Here is a 20,928-nt window from a genome sequence, read left to right as displayed (position 1 = left end):
TTTCATATCCAAGGAGATGTGTGCGTGTGTGTGTGTGTGTGTGTGTGTGTGTGTGTGTGTGTGTGTTGACCTGTGTCCATGGGGACGAGGATTATTTGCCTTTTTATTTGCAGTTTTCTTGTTTTCTTTGAAAATGTTTTGCATGAACATTTCTAAACTATGAAAGAAACATTTTGGAACTCTTTTGAAAAATCTTGACATATTTTGTGAACAATTGTGACAATCACATGTTTATACACAAACATCTCCTCCCCAGGGCTAGACCTCCAAAGCCCAGCTGTTAGAGGGCATAGACATGTTTGAGGAGTCTATTCCAATCTGTCCAGACCCCCTGCAGAGACAGAGCAGACAGATGGGCATGTTTTGGCCCCTTGCCTCCAAGTCAGGCTTGCTAAAGGGCCGTGAGACCCTTAATTCTCCACTCTTGCTCCCTTGAAGTCAGCCACCACTAAAATGAAGACTTTGATCATGCAAAAAAAGCATCCTAATTCTCCCTCACATACTGACAGTGCTGCCTGCATGGGCCTTGTCTGATAAATTCATGATCAAAATCAGATTCATGGCTTCCTCTGTTCTGATAAACACCATCCATTATGTGCTCTGCAGTGTGAGGCTGTTCGATAATCACCCTCCCTCCCTTTTATCCCCTTAAGATTATTTTTAGGTTGCTTAGCAACAAGTCCAAGTGTTTGGACTTGTATGAATGCATCACAACAATTATGGTAGGCTACTATATATTAGATGAAGATAGACACACACACACATACACACACACACAGACACACACACACACACACACACACACACACACACACACACACACACACACACACACACACACACACACTTGGAAGGAAGCTGAAGTAGTTGTATGTAACTAATGTGCAGATCTGGTTTGATTAAGGTCCAATTCTGTTTAGTAGCCTACATTAGTTTACTTAAACACTGCTGTGGTCCTGAATTTGCTTGCTTGAGCAGTGAGACAGTATATTCCCACTCTTCTCAGCAGAGACCAGCTATGGCTATATACATTATAAGGTATAACATTGTTTTTTTTTTCTTGTAGGCTATAGCTGATGCAATAGTTAAAAAAACACATTTTTTTCTCAATTCAAGATTCAAGATGTTGGATGAAAGTAAAATATGAACAAAGGTATCACACCTTATATAAAAAAAATTATATGTAAACCACCTTTGTTTGTGACGAAACGATTAATGGTGTAAATTGCATATTTTGGCAGAATATGTGACTGCACACACTTAAGATTAACATCATGCAATTTTGAGAGGGTGACAAATAAATCATTAACATCTCATTTAGATTCAAGCTTCATAGTGATTGAATCTACAAAATCACACTTCAAAATGTTATTCATAACTTGAAAATTGTGCTAACACAATGTGGGTGTAAGATATACTGCCATACCCTTACAACACATAAAAACCCATTATATTACCTTGGGACAAAGCTTCCATTCCAGTGCTTTATCACATGAAATAAATGCCTCTGTTAACTACTCTGTGACCCAGAGGGCTACACATTTCAAATTCAAATTTCCATTATCATATTACTATTAAGCTATAAATAATGCTACAAGATGGCTTAGACAGATTTACACCATATAATATTTAAGAATATGCATGTGGTCATTTTAGTAGGCTATTTGTTGACGGTAGCCTATTTAGCAGCCTAATTTGATATTCAGAGGTTTTTTTTTTATTGGATTAGCCCATATTCATATAAACCATTTCCCCTGGAAACAATTTTACAATTTAAATATATGGCCAGCTGCAGCTGTTGGAGACTAATCAATTATTATACTAATCAATTATTATCATTTATTATATTTACTGAATGTCTAGGCCCCCTGGTGGTCCTTCCACCACATTTTCAGACACCCTAATTTGAACACCCGTCTCACACACACCCTGTGGTCTTTGACCCTTTCCACCCCACCCAGAGCCCATTGATGAACAATAAGCAGCCGGTAAAGTTACAGTGGCTGAGTGCTGGTATTTATGCCAGACTGCAGCTCACTGAAACCCCCTCCACCCCGCAGATTATCGGACCAAACCATTGCATCATTTCAGGTTCTAGCACCTGTCACATGAGGCATTACATTTGCAAATCACCGGCTATCATTCCAGCAAAGTACATTTTCTTTACTATACTGCAGCAGCCTGTGTGTCCCTGCCCTCCTGCTAACGCTGCCACAGTGCAGCTCTCGATGGGATGAGCTGCCAAACCGCACCGACACCCCTACAGTGCGACGAGCAGCATCACCCACTGCCTGCAATGGCGTTGTAGCGGCTCCAGTGTGTCCAAACCTTTCTGTAGTTGGCGATTCAGTCACGGACTATTTACCATCGTGGGAAAGAGATGGTGTTTTTTTTGCAAGGGTCTTGCATCGAAAGCATCCCATTTCCCTGAGTTTGCCCTCTGGATTATTGTTTATTTGTATCACGCGTCAAGCGAAGCCGGAGCCATGAATGTAAGTCTTTTGTTTTTGTAACATTTGGATCAACATCGCTGTGGTTTGGGGTTCCCAGTTAACTTCAGAGACAAAATCGATGCGTTTGTATCCTAACCTCTGCATGAATCTGCACATGAGGTGTAAATAAATGCATGTTTATCAGTTGTCGAAAGAAACCGGGTGCTGTTATGTTGTGTGCGGTGTGGCTGATGTGCGGCTCGATGCCTGCTCGTCTCATCCCACTGACACAAACCTCATTTCATCTTTCATCTTTAACCTCTAACTTTTGTTATTCCCTATTGAATTGTCCCACCAAAGGTGTTCCTCGCGTTAAAAGAAGGTGATTGTTTGCACAGGGATATCTCATAGGTGATATGATGGAACAGCAAGAGTCCAGCGTGGTGAATGATGAATATTGAACCAGGACATTTAGGTTTCAGCCTCTGCTGCTGCTGCTGCTGCTTCTGTTGCTGCATCCTCCATAGGCTACTATTCAGGCTGTGGGCTTCAGTTCAACTTAGATTAATGTTTTCTATCTCTCCCAGGAGAATGTATTTATTTCATATCAGCTTTATTGAGTAATATTTTATCTCCCTCTTTATGAAATGTAGTTCCACACAGGATTAAACATTTATGTCTGTAGGTATGGAATATTTAACTATTCCCTGCTCTTGCACTGTAATGTTTTTATGGAAGCACCTGCATAATATATCAATATCAATTTAAACTGCAAATCTTTCAGATGAGAAAATGCTTAGCATTGTTTTTACTGGGTTGGTATTGAGTATGTTTTTGATGCAAACTAATCTATAGCATCGTTGGTGGTTTTGATAGCTGCGGGATGTGGCAGTGCATAAGAGTAACAGCTTACTGTAGTAAACAGTGGGAGGGAGGGGAAAAAAATAAGTATGGGTAAATAAAACAACAATATTTCCAACAACACAGCATCAACTACACAAAAAAAGAGTTCACATTCTTACCCTGATGTCTACAGTGAGTATTGATTAGAGAAGGTAAACAGTACAGCCCTGCTGAAAAAGCAACATCATCAGTGTGCTTTTAGAGGCCAATAGGCTTTACTGACTAGTTCTCCTTTACTAAGAGCTTTATATCCAACATCAGCATTTGTAGTTCATTTAGCCCCAGTGTTTCTGGTGTTGTTGTTGGAAGGTCAGCATGATACACTTTCACTCTTTTAGCCTTCATTTGTTATCATACCCCTTCTAGTTTAAGTGATGTTATTGTATTCTGGTGTAAATGGTTATCGATTGAATATTCAAGTAATTTAGTGTTACAAAATGATTCTATCTTTGTACCGTAACATCTCTTCTTCTCTCTGCAGGTGTGAATGGGCCTACAGGAGCTTTATCATCAGTTGGATCAGATTAGGCAGTGCTGCGGTAGGTCAAACTAAACTCGCTAGCTCCCACTTTCTAATGAGGCCACGGCGATGCTGACATCCCCTCTGAATCCAAAGACAACATCATGCTGAAGACGGAGCCCTCGGGGGAGAGGACCAGCCTCCGGAGTGCCTCCCCTCACCGCAATGCCTACCGGGCCGAGTTTCAGGCCCTCAAGAAGGCCTTTGACCAACCTCGGATCGATGGAGACTCCAGGCCCAAAGATCTGGAACGGGTCAAACAACCAAGGGGCCGCCAGTATGGCTCCCATGTCAGCCGCATTAAGGACATGTTCATGCAGATGGGCACCGAAAACACTAAGACCAAGGTTTGTGAAGATTCCTCGCCGCAGAAACTCGTCAAGCCCACCAACTTCGTCAACAAGGCTGATGGATCAATAATAAAACTTCAGCATTCCGCATCGTCTGACAGGGTCGGAGGTGCCGGAGCGAAATTCTCTGAAACCAGGAAACTGTTCGAGCAGCAGTCACGTGACCAGTCCCAATCACCAGTCTTTCCATTAGGACGAGATAAACGAGGTTCCCATGAGCACCTTGATGACTGGCGAGGTACAAGGTCTAATCGAGGCAGTACGGACTCCTTGGACTCCCTCTGCTCCAGAACAGAGGCGTCCTCACCAACTGTTAGTCAACTCAGCGCTGTTTTTGAAAACGTCGACCACCACAATCAAGGAATTAACCACAAGGGAGTCAGCAGAAGGGCCCTCTACTCACCAGACGGTTTCCAAAGACCCGGAGGCGACCTCAGTGAGGATGATTCTCGACAGTCTCCAGTTCGTGGAAGCTATCGTACAAAGTTAGGGGGAAAGTTTCCAACATCTTCTTCTGCTGAAGACCTTCTGAGCCCCAGTCCAGGAAGAGAAACTTCTGAGCTGAAACCAGTGTCAAAAGAGGAAGAAGCCCAAGACAAAACAAACAAGGTCAATACTACAGTTGGAGATAGACAGCGACTCCCTGGGGTCACCACCAATGGAAGTCAGGTCAATGGTTCTTATGAAGAAGACGAGAAGCCGTCAGAAACAAGAAAACATGCTGGGGATGTAGGGGTGTCCAAACCTTCCAAACCTCTAGATGAAGCTGTGATTACCAACAAAGCTTTTGAAGATGCAACCCCTGAGCCACTGCCGACCCCGACTACCCCAGCCGGGGAAAGCCAGGATGATCGTTTAAGAGAAGACAAGACGTCTGGATCTCCCAAGGACGAGGCAGAGGAACCTGACGAGGATTACACTGGCAATGAGCGGGTGATTTTTAACGCAGACGGGGACGCCTGTTACCAGGGTTGGGGGGAAAGCTGCACAGATCCCGAGGATGACCTCTACGGAGACGATGAGGATATTGTCTATGACCCTGGCTGTGACCTGACGGAGATCCCAGGTCTACCACAAGAAAACCAAGAGGACATCCCTCCTAAAAGGAAGATCCGCTTCAGCACTTGTCCCATCACAGTAAGTTTAAAGCTTAACAAAACTGTTAGGGAGGCTTTAATTGTGTAAACCCACTGAACACAATTCAAACATAAAAGCCCTTGTGATGCTCTTATCAGAAGTAGGTTAAAACAACAGAGAGCCAATATCATATTCAGAGCTTCCTTCTCATGGGCCTTTCTTCATCATTACTATTGAACTACTCATTATGATTGGCTTTTTGCTTAAATTGTCATGAGATCAGATGATCATTATAAAATTGATATTTTTCTGTAATCTTAATCCTTATAACACTTTTATAGGGTTGTTTCATTTCAAACCTTTATTTTATATTAATCCCCTTTATTGAAGCGATAACCGGCAGTGATAAAATGTCATAGCTGTTTCTCTCTGAATGAAGGGTTTGTTGCTTCTGATGCAGAGCTTGAGGGTCAAAACATCACCCTCCAGGGGACATTGGCGTGTTCATAAGCAGAACATCTGTGCATGTGTTAGTCATGCTGGTTCTACACCCCCACAGTGTCTCTGTTGATTTCTCTCAAGCAGTCACATCTCCACTTTTAAAGTGAGGAGGCCATTTTATTTTGCTTTATAAGAGGATATTTGGCACCTTTCAATGGCAGAGTCAACATGAGTCTGTCAAAAAATACTGTATATAGAACATACTGTGGCCTATATTAAGCATGTAAATTGATTCTTGTGTGTGTACCTTGTCACGTCTGTTATGCTCTATGGCAAAATACTACATCTTTTTTTTTTATCATCCATGTCATTGAGGTTGGAAAATAAGTATTAACACCACAATCTGGATACATATCACATAATTGTTTTTTTTTTTAATGAATAGAAATAGCATTACTGTAGTATGTGTTACATCATCTTCTTTGAAGTATTTATATTCTATTTACCCTGCTGAGCTGGAAACAATGAAGCCAGTGTTGTTTGTGGAATTTGGAAGATGGATTTGGAAGATTATGTGAAATATTTTCAGTCCTTATCCTTAAGCATGTAGAATCAATAAGCCTAACATTCGTAGTAAACAAGGCTCTTTCGGTTTTTGTCCTTTAAATTCATTCAGTGAAATCAGTTTTTTTTTGTTTTTCATTTTTGAGATTTACATCCCGTTTACATAAAAGCATGTTATGCCCAATTGTCGTCATGTGGCCTGTGAGGGCAACACAGTGATGGTTTCTAATTGAAGGTTTGGTATGGAATTTTTTTTTTAAGCTAACACAAACATGCCACAGGTTGAGGAACAATCCTATTAACATGCTGTTACAAACCAGAACAATTAGCCCAGTTATTCTGAGGAGAAAAAACGTGATGTTGGCTCACTAATTACTCCGCACTGTCTCTGCAATTAGCTTCTTTCTCTTTTTATCCCTCTCAGGACTCACCACACGTGCTTGAAAAAAAACCCACACTCCTTAATAAAGCATATACTCTTACATAATGTAGCTTAAACATAAAATCAAATGTAGCGTGAATTTTAATTGTGTTATTTCAGTGATATAATCAACAACAACAAATATTTGATCATTGATAAAAGTGGCTTTTCTTCACTTGTATAGCAAATGTAATTCTTATGTTACAGTGAAAGAAGCTTGTCGGTTTATATGATGATTTGTTTTTGTCTGTCTGTTCAAGGCTTCTGTTTTCTATGAAAGGGACCGACGCTCGTTCATCATATGGAATATTCAAAAGAGGCACTGCCCCCCTTCACATAGGAGCACATGCACAATTAGACATGCACCCCTCCCACTTCTCCAACATACGCCCCCTCCTCTCTGCTCACGAGGAACAAACAGGGATCTGTCTTTTGTTCGTCCATATAGTGAAAGGGACAAAGCTATATTCTAAGCCCTCGGCCCCGCACGAGTCTAGCTTGACCCCCGTTGACTGAGACAGCAAATAAGACGGCAAAAAAAAAAACCCCAAAAAAAACATTTTTATCATCTAATACTTCATGTTCCCTCCCCTTCATGTAATATTTCTTAGTCGTGCCCTGTAAAGCGGATAAATCATTTCAACATCCCAGCTTTGAGAGCTCATTTAATTTGGAAATCATCTTGGCAACCACAAGGAGAAGATGAAACGCAACCAGTTTATGGCAATATTTTGTAAAGATGCGCATGGACTTATGTTTGAGAAGGCGTATCCAAATGCTCAAGAAAGCTTTTTGTTGACATCTCCAGTGTTTGTGAATGAATCTAGTTTGTATCTATACTAACACCAGGTCACACATCAGTTGGTCTTGTTGCATTTTGCACATAAAAGTAAACCTCACAGAGAGTCTTCTCTCTTATAGTACTACAACTCAAACATGAATCCACAGTAAGATAGTTTACTACATAATACAAGTAAGATCATTGCATGTGCAAGAGGGAGCAGTGTACCACACACACACGATCTCAAATAATCTCGTGGGATCTCAGGGGGTAGCAGATGAAAACAAAACATAGTGATGTCGAATAAATCGGCCTTAAACTAAAGCCATAAAATGCATTTGCTGATTTCTTTAAAAAAAATGTTTTACACAAACACAGTTTCATATAAATAAACCCTAAACACACACATTGATCGGTGTTCCCCTAACCCAGTGGTTCTCAACCGGTGGATCGTGGAGCCATTTTCAGTGGGTCGCAAATGTGTGCCTGGAAAAAAACTTGTGTAAGCAAGTCTGTGCTTTGTTCGGATAGGCTTCTGTCACATGTTTTGTACTGACTGGGGTCCAAATTTTCAGTAAATAAATCTGATTGGTCGGAAAACATCAGAAATTTGGGTCGTGATTTTCACTGACGAGTTGGTGGCAGGTCCTTAGGCTAGATGAGTTGAGAACCACTGCCCTAACCCCCCAACAACACCATCATCCGGTCGATACTTTTATTGTTGATGTGTCCAGATGGTCATTGACCAAACACCTGCTAAACCAGCCTCAGCTTCACTTGCATGCTAACTAATACTTGCTAAACTTAGGTGGTGAACACAATAAGCTTTATACCTTTATGGCATTAGAGCATTAGCATTGTGGCTGTGTGAGCATGTTATCCTGTTGACATTAGCATTTAGCTCAGGACTGCCGTGCCAACAGTATGTATATTCTAACAGACTCTCTACCGGGTCTGTAATCGCCCAGCGTTTCTCTAGCACGCATACAAGTTTTTTTTCTTTATCAAAGATTACTTCCACATCCCTTCATGCGGTTGTAAAATCCTGATTGACCCAGTGAGAAGTGACTGCTTTGAGCCACACAAGGCGAAGGCAAGCCTGCCCTCCCGAAGGCACTGACCTACAGAGAGAGAATCAGATCTCATGTTCATTCAAGCAACCGGTTTTCTCCTTGACATTAGTACCTCTAGTCTGTGTTTTCTAGACAGCAGTATTGTTTCTAGTATCCAAGCAGTTTCAGTCTTCTATCACACATTTGATCTTTTGTTGTCAAAGTAAGTTCTGTGCAGCTGATACGACATTGAGAACAGATTTTTTTGATCCCGAGGCATCAAGTGAGTCTCTGCCAGTGTTTGGTTCCCAGTTTTTGGATCTCTCAAGGTTTCACAGTTTTAAGCCTTGATGCAAAAAAAAGTAATCCCAAAAGCTTTTATCTTTCTCACACTTGTTGCAGTTTTTGATTTTCCCTTGCAGTGTTTTTTTTCTTTCTCTGTGTTGAGCAGCACCCCGTGAGTTTGACAGAAGAAGTCTTCTCCCTCTGCATGCAGTCTGCTGTGCCCGTCTCCTCCTGTTTTCCTCTCTCCCTCTCCACGTGAATGGCATTCATATCATCTTTTTAATGATACTTTTTTTTTTTTTTGTGCCTGTAGAGCAACTGTTTTCTCACAGGCGGAGACACTGTGATATCTTAATGGTATTAAGCAGATGCGATGAGTGGAGCACCGGTTAAATGGCTGCTGAAGTACCTCTGCAATCAGCCCCTCCACATGCTGTGTGTTACAGCATCAGAGAGGACGCTGTTTTGTCCATTAGATTCTGCTGCTGCGCCGTTAGTTGAATGCAGAGCGGCATAGCTCAGAGCCATAATCAATATGATGTTTTACATTCCTCTTCTGTATGGCAATGTTTTGTTGTTAAAGAGACATTTTGACGAAAGTCCTTTACCAGATGTTTTGACAGGGGTGTTGTTTGCTTCTGTGATTGGTTGAGCCCTTTCTTTTTTCTGTGATTTGTAAAAGTCCTAAAGTGATCAGGGGCCAGTTAGCTGTATGAGCTGTTAAAAAAATGACAGGGTTGTGAGATGCCCACATAGAGGTGCATATGACCATAGAGTCTCTCAGTCTGGCTTTCTTGAGCCTGTATAAAGTAGGTTGATTTAATACTTTTAAAAGTATTAAAAATTAAGTTATATGGCTGTAACAGCCAACTTTGTTGTGACAGTGTTGGGAGGCCGGCGACTTTGCCACCTGTGTGCCTGTGGTTTATATTTTTCATGTTTTTCTGTGCTTATATACTTATTTATTTACTTGTTGTGTATTATGATTGTACTGTTGATTTTGTTCGTTGTGTGAGTGAATGGACCAGGTGGCAAACGAGTCTCCCCCGCTGAGGATTAATTAAAAAAAAAAGTTTTCTAATCTAATCTAACAGAAATGAAAAATGATCTGATACCAGGTAGATTATTACCTGATAATTACAAACGACAACATTGTGACACTAGCACAATCCCACTGGAATCAGGCTGATACTCGCATATAACTTTGGGTATATGGTAATCAGAATTGGATGATCTCCATATGGGGTCCTTATTGATATTGTTTTTCATATCGTTGTTGGGAACATTTGTTTGCAAAGAGAAACCACACATATGTTCTATTTCCATATTTTTTCTCTGTATTTTCTACATTTGTTCTGTTGTTCTTCATGTCTCAGGCTGCAATATTTCAAACCAATTTGAAGTTCTATCTTTTACTTTACTGGAGCATGAAAGAAAATAGAGATAAAATCACTGAAGCTTAAAGAGGAAATAGCCATAAACAGAGAAAACTATATAAGCCTCCAAGTGCTGCTGCTCAGGCTCGCCCGGCGTTCAGAGACAGATATTTCCACTGAAGGTTTGGGAGCTCATTTACAGCATACATGACAGCAGCAGAGAGTCCAAGCCTCTTTCTTTTTCAGGATGTAACGTCTGGCCTGTCCTCTCTGCTGTACATGAATGTTTAAATCCAACACAGTGTACATCTGTTCATGAATGAACAGTAAACATCATCCTTATCTGAAACATCACCAGTCGGTTTAGTTCTTCACAGGCTTAAATGAGATGGCCTCCAGCCAGAAACTTTGCTTCCTGACCGTGTTTTCTGACGGAGGATTGCTCTACTTAAGGGCAGTCTGTCTTTCTGGATGATGATGTATGTTAAACAGCCTTGCTCAAATTCTGGAACCAATGCTGACATGGATTTTGGCAATGTCGTCTTTAAATAGAATTTAGGTCTTCAGAGCATTGCTACAGCTTAGCCTCCTTTAATGTAGTCTAGTGTGGCAGTGGAAGTCTTTTCAGACGTAAGAAGATCTCTCTGTCCTGATCATTCTCAAAGATTTAGTCAGTGTCTACCCAAACACAGACGGTAACATGATTTATTATTTCTTTTTAAGGGCTGATGGAAGCTTGCTGTCAACTTCCTAATTATGCAATCACTGGCTGCTGGGTATAATAGAAGGATAGAGAGTTTTGTTGGGGGACAGTTCGAACAATTTGCATCCATATAACAGCTGACATTTTGGTTGGAGCAGAAATAACAGCAGCTGAGCTCAGGCAGTTTGAGTATTTTGGTTAAGCTCCTTTTGCGGAGGCTAAGTCCAAAATCTTGACTTACAGCTAGACTTCTTACAAATCATGTCGTAGTGTAGAAACTCTCATGTAGGTTTTTGAATAAAACCTCACCGAAAATAATCCAGAAGTGTATTTTGGTGCCACAAAATATAATCAAAACCAAACTGCCACCATGACTTCAGAGATTTTTCCTCCTCCCTCTTTGATCTCCGACAGGTACAACTTCTCTCAACTCTGTCTTTGGGTTTGTGCACATTTGTGCGTGCATGAAGCTTAGTCAATCCATTATTAATGCAGTGGTGTTTTTGTTTGTTTGTATTGGAGCCACCTGATCCTCCCTGGGGGATGCATTTTTAATGATCTAGGAAAGGTGAGACGTTCCTTGTGGTATTTTTTTGAGGTGGGGCAGTTGCCACCCCCACCTTCACCATCTGACCTCCCCGTTTATTATATCACCGTTTGCTGCTGTAGGTTTTTTTTTTTTTTTTCGTAGCTGTAAAGAACTGCAGAGTGACACAATGTTCTCAGTGTTCACTAATCCTGTGCTGAGGAAGATTCATACTGCTGCACTGTCACCACGTCCTTGTTTAGAGTGAGTCAGGAACCTGATTTGGTTGAACTGTCTGAATTAACATAAAACCCCTTTGATGGATTAATGTCCTGAAAAACCAACCACTCCTTCTACTTTCTCACATTTTTTGCAGTAATGTGCACCACAAGCAGAGTTATTCCAGACCACATAGAGCAGGTTATTAAACTATGTTGAAATCTGAATGCTGAGCTTGCCAAGTCATTGTTGTTGCAGTATAATGAACTGCATAGCATGAAAAGTGGGCATCAGAGTGTCAGTACTGTAACAAGCAGCATGTTGTTGTTGTGTTACTTCTAATCCCACTCACTGTATACGATCAAGAGATGAAGTAAAGCAGGCCTTTGTCTGCAGCTATTCAGTACTAGTTGTTTACTATGCTCTGCCCCCTGTTAAAAGCTCTCTCTCTCTCTCTCTCGCCCTCCCTCTCTGTGTCTTATGTCCCTGCTGGACTGTGGCTTTGTTTGTTGCTGGGAGTCATGGCACCCAGTGGTATTATGGCATAAAAAGTGGACTGAAGTTCATTTTTAGGGGGCGGGGGGGGGGGGGGGGGGAACCCAGTGCAGCCTTCAGAAAAGAAGCTGAAAAACTGTAAGATGTGTGCTCATTTTGAATCAAAATCAAATCTTCAACTTGGAAGTGTTTTTCTGTCCAGGATCTCCCCTTGTACGATGAGTCGGGGTGTCTACTCTGTATGCAGCAGCTCCATCTGAAGTTATAAAAAGAAAATGCTGACACGCTAGCTTGTGGCGTTCCCCCGAGATGTCAAAAGTTAGAGTCACTTCCTGATGGCTGATGTGTGTCGAGATGACAGAAAGGTCATACTTGAATCGACTGTAAAATCCTGTACACTCTCACTGATCCTCACATCGAGCTGGTAACTGAATTTATCACCTTGTTTCACCTTTTGTCTCGCTTCAGAATCCTCCCATCTCCCTCTCTGATATGTAAATCTGTCACTTTCAGTCTGTTCTTGCAAGACATGAAGTCATTTCCATCATCAGCGAATGTCTCGTCCCGTCAGCATCCAGACACTTTCTGCAGCACCTGTCAACTCTCCAGCACAGTGTTGTGAGTGAGAGCAGGTGGCCACAGGTAAAAGTAATGGAATGCAAATGTGCTGAGCGGACAGTTTGTGTCCAATTTGCAGCGTGTTTTTTTTTGTGTGTTTGTTCATGCCAGTCTGCTGTAGTTAACCCCACTGCAGGGCCTTCTGAGCTCGTGCCACAGCAGTAGGAACATTTCTTCTGGGTTTTTGTCCGGGTGTCCACTGTCTGGAAGGCGCAGGGTGGGCAGCGCACTGAAAGGCCCAGTTTAATACCATCAGAGGCGGTTAGCCGTGCATGGGCGCCATGCCGTGACATCTTAGGCAGAGACTCAAACAACCCTGGAGCAAATTACCCCTGGCCTTAAATGCTCCTCAGCTTTCCTTTTTTTCCTTCAATTTAATTTCTTTATTTATCTCTTATTGCCCGTTTCACTCTTCAATAGCCTCCCGTGCTGCTACCCATGAATCATATGAGTCACACTGTTTCTCTGTGTGGATATGCATCTCACTGGGTTCTTCCTTTTCATTTAATACTCCTTTTTTTTCATCATCTTAAAGCTTCCTGCATCTCTTCTTTTGTCCCCTCATTTGTCTTTTCTTGTCCCAGTATATCAAATCCATCTCCTGACGCAAATGGGCTCCCTCCTTGGCTCCCTCTCCCTTTCTCCTCCCTTGAGGGTTTGTGGGTCCTTGGTTAAACCAAGCTCCACTGTCCTGGAGGGGAGCCTTCAGGCTACCACAGCAACTATCCAGACAGACATTTTTTTGGCTGAGGGTTTGTTATTTAGCACCACAGGCAGTAAGATGAGTTTGCATACATGCAAGCGCAGACATGCAAACAGAAAACTCAAGAGAGGTCGGTAAAGAAGTATAAATACTTTCTTGGGTATTGATATTTATATCCATTTTTAATTTGTTCACTCAACATTTTTACACATATTCCTTTATAAACTGAATACTAATATACTGAACTTAAGGTTATTTCAGCTGTGGTGCACTTGGAGGGAATTATAGGTTTGTTAAGTTTGTATCAATTGTGTGCCATACTGTATATTGGGGCTGCGCAATGACTTGAATCTCATTTTTAAACTCTCATATGCAACATCACAAAAGTCTGATTTACGGTAGTGGATCAGAAAAAATACTCAATGTAAACAAGCAATGCTTTCTCAGCAGCATTTCCTGTTGAATAGTAGCCTGTAGTAGCCATGCTTTCACACCATTATGATTCAGTCAGATGCGTGATGCTAAAGCTGGCTAGCTGGAGAAACATGTTGCATATTGTGTCAAACATGAAGAACAGTGGATACAGTTGACAATAACTGCGAGTTACAGCTCACAGTAACTCTTCCATTTTGTTTTATTTATCGCATCACTTTGTATTGTTATCCAATTTGAAGTATCATTCCATTTAGCGTAGTAACACCATGCAGACGTACTGCTTTTACAACTTGAAGACAAATTGTTACTTGAATAGATGGGACAGAGCACAGAGCAAAGACCAAGAGTGATTTATTCAATGTGTGCAACCGACGGGGAGAACCTGCATTTACACGGATGAAAGAGAACCAGTAATAATTGCAGATCATGTCAGAGAAGATGAGTCTTCATCCAACTGATTTTTACAAAGAAGCAAAATTATGCATCATTTTAATTGATGTGAAAATGATTAAAGTTTTTTTATTTTCCCAAATACGATGTGAGGCTCAGTTAGTTTAGCACAGAAACAGCTGATAGAGGTGTCCTTCAGAACTCTACATTTTATTTTTACTCCATGAATTCATGCGAGAGCCTGCACTTTTCCCCCCAAAAATGTATACTTCTACTTTAGGAAAGACTTAGTGTATGTATGCCACCTCTGAACTTAAACAAGCTGTACAAACATGCAAATAAAGTCTGCCTTTATATCATTATTTAAAACCTTAGGTGCATTTTCAGCACACATACTAAAGCACCCATATGCAGGGAAAGTAAGAAGCACTTAAAGTGAGTGAGTTCAGCTTTAATGAAGTTACAGGCTGATGGCATCTGCAGTGCCAGCAGCTGCAGCAGCTGTAGCAGCAGCAGCATCCACAAATGACAGTAAAACAGTTTTTTTTTTCTGAAAAGTTAGACCAAACTCCCTCCATCCTCCTGCAAGGCCTGGAGATCAGATAACAACACTGACAATCTGTGGAGGCACAAGTCGACCTGCTGTCTGCACTTCAGCACCAGTAACTCTGTTAAAAGGGGTTTGATTACTGTCAAAACACAGAAATGTGTGCGGATGTGGGCTCGGTGTCATGCACGGGGCATTGATCAGTGGTTGAATGGTTGATAGATACGCGGAGGAAGAGGAGAGATATTGGTTGAAAAAGCAGGGAATGACACAATGAGAGAGTGTAGGAAGACATTATCTGACTTGACAGTGTGTGTTAGATCTCAGAGAAGGAGGTGTTCCTGTGTGTGTGTGTATGTGTGTGTATGTGTGTGTGTGTGTGTGTGTGTGTGTGTGTATATGTGTGTGTGTGTGTGTGTGTGGGTGGATCAGAAGTGATGTTACACCAAAACTGTTTCTGTAAGATAATGAGTGAATTTACCAACTCCCACAACGTCAAAGGAAGTGATGATTTTCCTTCATGTATTACATTATGTAAGACACCTAGGACATATGGATGTAGATATACTGTATCAAAACTATAGGAAGCAGGATGTGTTCAGCAAACAGCAACCATTACCCAAGAGTCGGTATAAATTATTAAAACACGACTTACTAAGTGTGTAAATAAATATCTTAAACTCTGACTTTTTGATTGCAGGCCTTTTCTCTGTTCAGTGTAGTGCCGTGTTGAGGAATATCATTACATGTAAATGGTTTGTGTTTTCTTTAATCCTTCATAAAGACACACCATGAGAAGATGACATATTTTACTCTCATTGAGTGGTTAAAAAAGGATGTTATACAGAGTGTGTGAAGAGGGAAGTTTTGTGTTTGTCATGAGGATGTCGATTTTGGAAAAATTCTTAAAAAGGATCAGGGTGAAAATCCTTGACATTGCTGTTTCTAGGGAATCGTTTTGATGGATTAAGGTGGGTATATTGATATGTGTCAGTGTTTGATGGAGCTGTCAGTATTTGTTTAGTCTCTAGAGTCTGTCACTACATACAGACAATGTTGGCTTATGTGAGTTCTATCAAGTGTTTGTGTGACTCAGACTACAAATTCTGTAAAATCCATACAGATTCTCTTCGAGCTCTTGGACTTAAAGTACCTAAACTCTTTTTTTGCTCCGTGAGACTGTGCTCGCTGGTGCGTTAAGTTAATCTTAACTTTAGCTAACATGCTCACAATTACAATGCCACCATGTTTATTTATCAAAGTCTGACAGTTCATTCTCTGTTGACCAATGATGTCTGTCGTAAATTTCCTCTTCCCAATTTTGACATTTAATGATAGATCATATGAATGTTGAGACAGATGAATGTATGCTGAGATCAGGTGGAAGAGGATGTGACGGTCTGGGTGGATGGACTGAAGGCCGGGCAGAGGGAGACTCAGGATGGGGGTTCCGTCTCAGGTGTATTTCTAACCGAGCTGATCTCGGCCCACGTGACGTCAAGAAAATATAGGTTTTGACAAGAAACTTGAAACATATCAATAGTAGTCTCGATATTAAGGAGTCTCGATAAAGGTATGAAAATCCATAGATATGAACAATCCCCCATCCCTAATAAAGACACTGGGCCTGTGGTTAGCGGTAGCTCTGCTCCACAGCTGTTAGACCAGCGGTTGGCAGCAGCAGACCTGCTAGAAAAACAGCAAGCAGGAGGGTCTGACCAAACTGGCAAGGTTAAACAGTCGCACACATTCCTGTGCCATCTTACGATGTGGTCTTTTTTGCTGAACAAAATCCAATTTTTGAAAGTGGATAATTCACATTGTACTTAAAAAGGAAATATAAATTATATTTTCATATTATTGAGTACCACAAAAAAAATCACAATTAGTTGTCAGTCTGAAAAGGTGGCCCTTCAAATTTCAGCAAGCTCCTCTACCTCTGGTGTTCAGTTATCATCAGATGTGTGTTTTCTCTTGGGTTGCCTAAGCATTTTCCAAATTGACCAATCACGGCCTCTCCTCCCCAAAGAAACTAGGTAATGTATTTTCCTGTTTAGAGCTAGACAGGTTTCTTTATCTTTTGGGTAAATGACTTGACGCCCCTCTCTGTCTTTTCTTTTGGTTTTTCTCTTTCTCTCTCTCCCTCTTACTCTGCCTTCCTCTTCTTCGTATTTCCCCTGTGCATGCTCTATCCTTCATCTTGTCGCTCACTCTCTCGGTCACCATTGCCCTCTTGTCCATCCTTTGCTTTTCTCAGTTCATCCGTCTGTCAGAATTTTTTAAAGATTTCTCTTGTTGCCCTTATCTATCTCCATCACTGTGCCCGCTCCGCCTCTTCCCCACTTGCTTTCTCTCACAGATCCACCTTCATCTGTCCTCTTCTCTCCTCATGGCCCTCGCTTTCCCTCTCTCAAGTGACTAGCCACATGCTAATGTGTTTTGTACATAGCTCACAGTGACAGAGAGAGGCCATTAGAGAGGGTTCTGTCTGCCAACAATGGCATCGCATACAGGGCGTCCAGGACAGTGCCAATGCTGGGGTTAGAAATGATCAGCATTTACTCGTTTGTGTTTGTGTGTCTATATATAATGTATATTTTCTTTTCATTTTTCTTTTCTGCTATGTACAACATTTATTTTACATGTTGACAGTTTGTGTGTGTGTCGAATTTCCTGTGTGTGCGTCTGTGTTCTTGCTAGCGTTAATAATGCAGCGCTGTTGATCACAGTGAATGATTGATGACAGCTAGGTCATGGATAAAGCTTACCCGGGCTCACAGAGGAAAGGATAAAAACCGACCCTGGCAGCATCACGCCACATCAATGAGCCCAAGCTGTGTGTACAACCAGCACACTGTCTCTGAAACAGAAAGCCATTTATATATTTATATATTCACCACAGTTTGTTGTCACTTTATTTTACATGCACTTTTAAAAAAAATATGTTTTCAACTTGTTTGCCCTTTGTCATTTCTGCACAGATAAGTGCTAAGTATCGAAACATACATCTGGCTTTAGGCTTTAATCAATACATGTGATGTGACATGATGCCTTTATTGATCCCTCCTGAGAGCATATTTCCTCTTTTCAGCCTATTCACACAGGCCACAGGGCACTAAGATAGGAAGCGACTTTGCAGCAGGCTTGTTGAAGTGTCACAAAACGTGAAATATCTGTGGGAATAGGATTTTGGCATCCTCTGCGCAGAGTATTTCCCTCGTCTACTGAGTTGCATGCAGTGGGTGGGTAACTATGATAATGCTTGACGTCATCAAACTAAAGGTGTGATATCCTACAAATAAATCCGTGCTTGTAGGAGAGAACACCATGTGGACAAGGTCGATTACAATCTAATGATAGCTGCTGCAAATAGACTGGGTATTGAGGAGTCTACAGACAGCTGCACCTATATCTTCATGTAAGCGAGCCTGTGTATTGCACGCACCTTAACCTTACCAAATTTCACCCTTTCAATACCCATGCATCTCTTTATTCTGCAGCAGCAGCCAGTGTTCTGCAGAAAGCTGCACCAAAGACGTGTGCTCGTACACATCTATGTCTCCTCTCTTCCTCTCGGGTGCAGGCAGCAGTGAGAGCGCTTGGCAGGGATGAGATGTGAAGTGACGGTCGACTCTTGCTATGGAACAGACATTTCAACCTCCACACAGCTTAGGGGAAGAGAGAGGCCTGCCTTTCCCCCATTTACACAATATGCTTCCCTTTTTTATTTGACAGTTTCCTGTTGGTCTATTTGCTGATTTGTTGGTGTAGTTTATTTAACAAAGTGTTATTAGCGTCATTTAGTAAATAGTGTATTGGTTGGGAACATAATAGCTCCAATGAGCTTCTATTCATATTCATAAACCTCCAAAGTAGCAAGACTCCGCCTGCTGATCTACAGCTGTTATCATCAGAGAATAGAAATGACTGATAAGTGTTGCCTGTGTGTTGTTTTTATTGAAGCCATCAGGTTCAACATCTCTTTTGTAAAAACTCAACTGAACATGCAGATGCTTTCAGAGGCTTAGAAGCATTTGTGCAACTGTGACTGCACTATCTGACTCAATGCCTCAGCTGTGCAATGCTCCCCGGGGGAAATATAAAGTATTTCTGATTTCACTTCCCCTCTAAAAGTATGAGCAACCTTCGTGATATCATTTTCCATTTTGACTCCCGTTAACTCTATCCTCTCCCTCTTTAGGTGTTCAACACCTACTCCAATGAGGACTACGACCGGCGAAATGAAGAGGTGGATCCAGTTGCCTCCTCCGCAGAGTACGAGCTGGAGAAGAGGGTGGAGAAACTGGAGCTGTTCCCTGTGGAGCTGGAGAAAGGTGAGAAAGAGAATCTTAGATTGTGGAGGTGGATCCTGTCAGTTACTTGATATACCCAGTAGACAAAATCACCCACATGTGGGATGTCACTTTTTTTTTTTCTAATTAAAGTGTGATATTTTTATTTTTCCTCTCTTTATCTAGGTTCTACCGCTGCCACTGTCCGTGTGTCTGTCCACTTTCCCACAGAATGACTTACACTTTTGATTCCAGCCTTAGCGTTAATGATAAAGCTTTCAAATTTTCAAAACCCTTATAAAATGTCTACTCTTTCTATGTCGTGTGTTACCGTTCAGCAGCTCACAGGAAATCTCCTCAGATCACATTTAAAGACATTCTTTGTTCCAATTCCCCAGCCTGAGCTACAATGAGGTGATATTTCATCTCCCTTGCTTGTCTTTTTCCTGTCGAGGTTTTCCTCTGTTATAATCCATAACACCTAAAATAGAATGACTGTCAATGGTAGGATTTCACCATCCACTCCATGTTATGCAACCCTACCAACTCATGAATATTTAACTCTGGATGGAGATGGAGGAATGCAACACTAGAAGGGAATTTCCCATGTATGTGAATGGGTGTCATACCAGTGTTTTCCCTACCATTATATTAGGAGGGCGGCCCACCCCCCCAACAGCACCCCCCGCCCCCCTTGATGGTCAAGTTCATTTTATTTTCTATATAGCGCCAGATCACAACAGAAGTCATAAGGATACCTTTCCTATAGAACAGGTCTATACCTTGTCCTTTAATTAAACAAACTAAATAGCCTTATTGTTATTCATCTTATTTACATGACGGCATGTCATTTCTGTCTCTACATGGTCGCGCGTTTACAATTCTCCTTTGCTCTCTGTAACTTGCAAGGCGGAGTTTCGCCCCGATGCACATACATACACACACACACACACAGACACTTGCGCGCACACACAGGTGAGCACACTCTCACCAGCGGAGGTCTGGGTGTGTGTGGTTGTGTCTGACGGACGCACACCCAATAATAAAAAGTCCGTAAGAAGCATCATAAAATAAGGTAGTCGGCTTAGTTGACTTAGGACTTTTCTGGGCATGTCTCTCTCTCTGCCGTTACTCAGGGGATGCGCTGTTAGCATGCTGCATTCAGGGGTGCTCAGACAATGAGAGATGCATTCAGGTGCGCTCAGAAACGGGAAACACCCCCCAGAGCTCTAAACCTAGGGGAAACACTGCATACCCAAGTAAATATCAACTCCTCTTCTTCATTAATAAATCAATTGTTTGAGGGTATTCGTCCATTGAACTCTCCATGAGTCCTAAAGTGGACTTGGCGTCGTTTTGGGTTTGATTTGAAAATTAAGAAATATGGGTCCTCAACAGTGCTTTAACGACTGTATGTGGTCTGTTTGTTTCCAGATGAGGACGGTCTGGGGATCAGCATCATCGGGATGGGTGTCGGTGCGGATGCTGGACTGGAGAAACTGGGAATCTTCGTCAAGACTGTCATCGAGGGAGGAGCTGCAGAGAGGGACAGCAGGTGAGAGTTGCTCTCCTTTACATCATATTCACAAGGCGGCCATTTTTGACTGATATCACCCTCAGGGTGGGAGGCTGAAACATGCTACTATAATGTTGCACTGATGTATGCTAGGTTAGAAAACTATAGGAAACTGACAACTTGTTTTCCCCTTTTACCTTTTCTACAATGATAAAACACTAAAAGACAAGAGGAAGTTAAATCATGTCGGGACATTGGGCAATATTTTAAGATTAACAACAT

The 20,928-nt window shown here is 41.7% G+C and overlaps 1 protein-coding gene across 5 annotated transcripts in view; it reads left to right on the top strand.

Annotated features, from left to right (window-relative positions):
- ppp1r9a (protein phosphatase 1, regulatory subunit 9A) overlaps positions 1–20,928 on the top strand; it is a 55,658-nt gene that overhangs the window by 2,499 nt on the left and 32,231 nt on the right. The window contains exons 1-4 of one of the 5 annotated variants that reach the window (XM_065947810.1): positions 2,208–2,492; positions 3,817–5,342; positions 19,040–19,172; positions 20,565–20,685. In XM_065947810.1, coding sequence (XP_065803882.1) covers positions 3,960–5,342; positions 19,040–19,172; positions 20,565–20,685 — 1,637 coding nt within the window. In that variant the 5' untranslated portion in view covers positions 2,208–2,492; positions 3,817–3,959. Of the gene's footprint in view, positions 1–2,207; positions 2,493–3,816; positions 5,343–19,039; positions 19,173–20,564; positions 20,686–20,928 lie in introns of those variants that run through there. The other 4 variants (XM_065947808.1, XM_065947812.1, XM_065947811.1 and 1 more) reach the window with 4 other exon arrangements.

The sequence above is a fragment of the Labrus bergylta genome, chromosome 19, assembly GCF_963930695.1.
Source record: "Labrus bergylta chromosome 19, fLabBer1.1, whole genome shotgun sequence".
NCBI classification, from domain to species: domain Eukaryota; kingdom Metazoa; phylum Chordata; class Actinopteri; order Labriformes; family Labridae; genus Labrus; species Labrus bergylta.
Note: the sequence above shows the minus strand (reverse complement) of the source record. Positions and strands in the feature narration are given on the sequence as shown.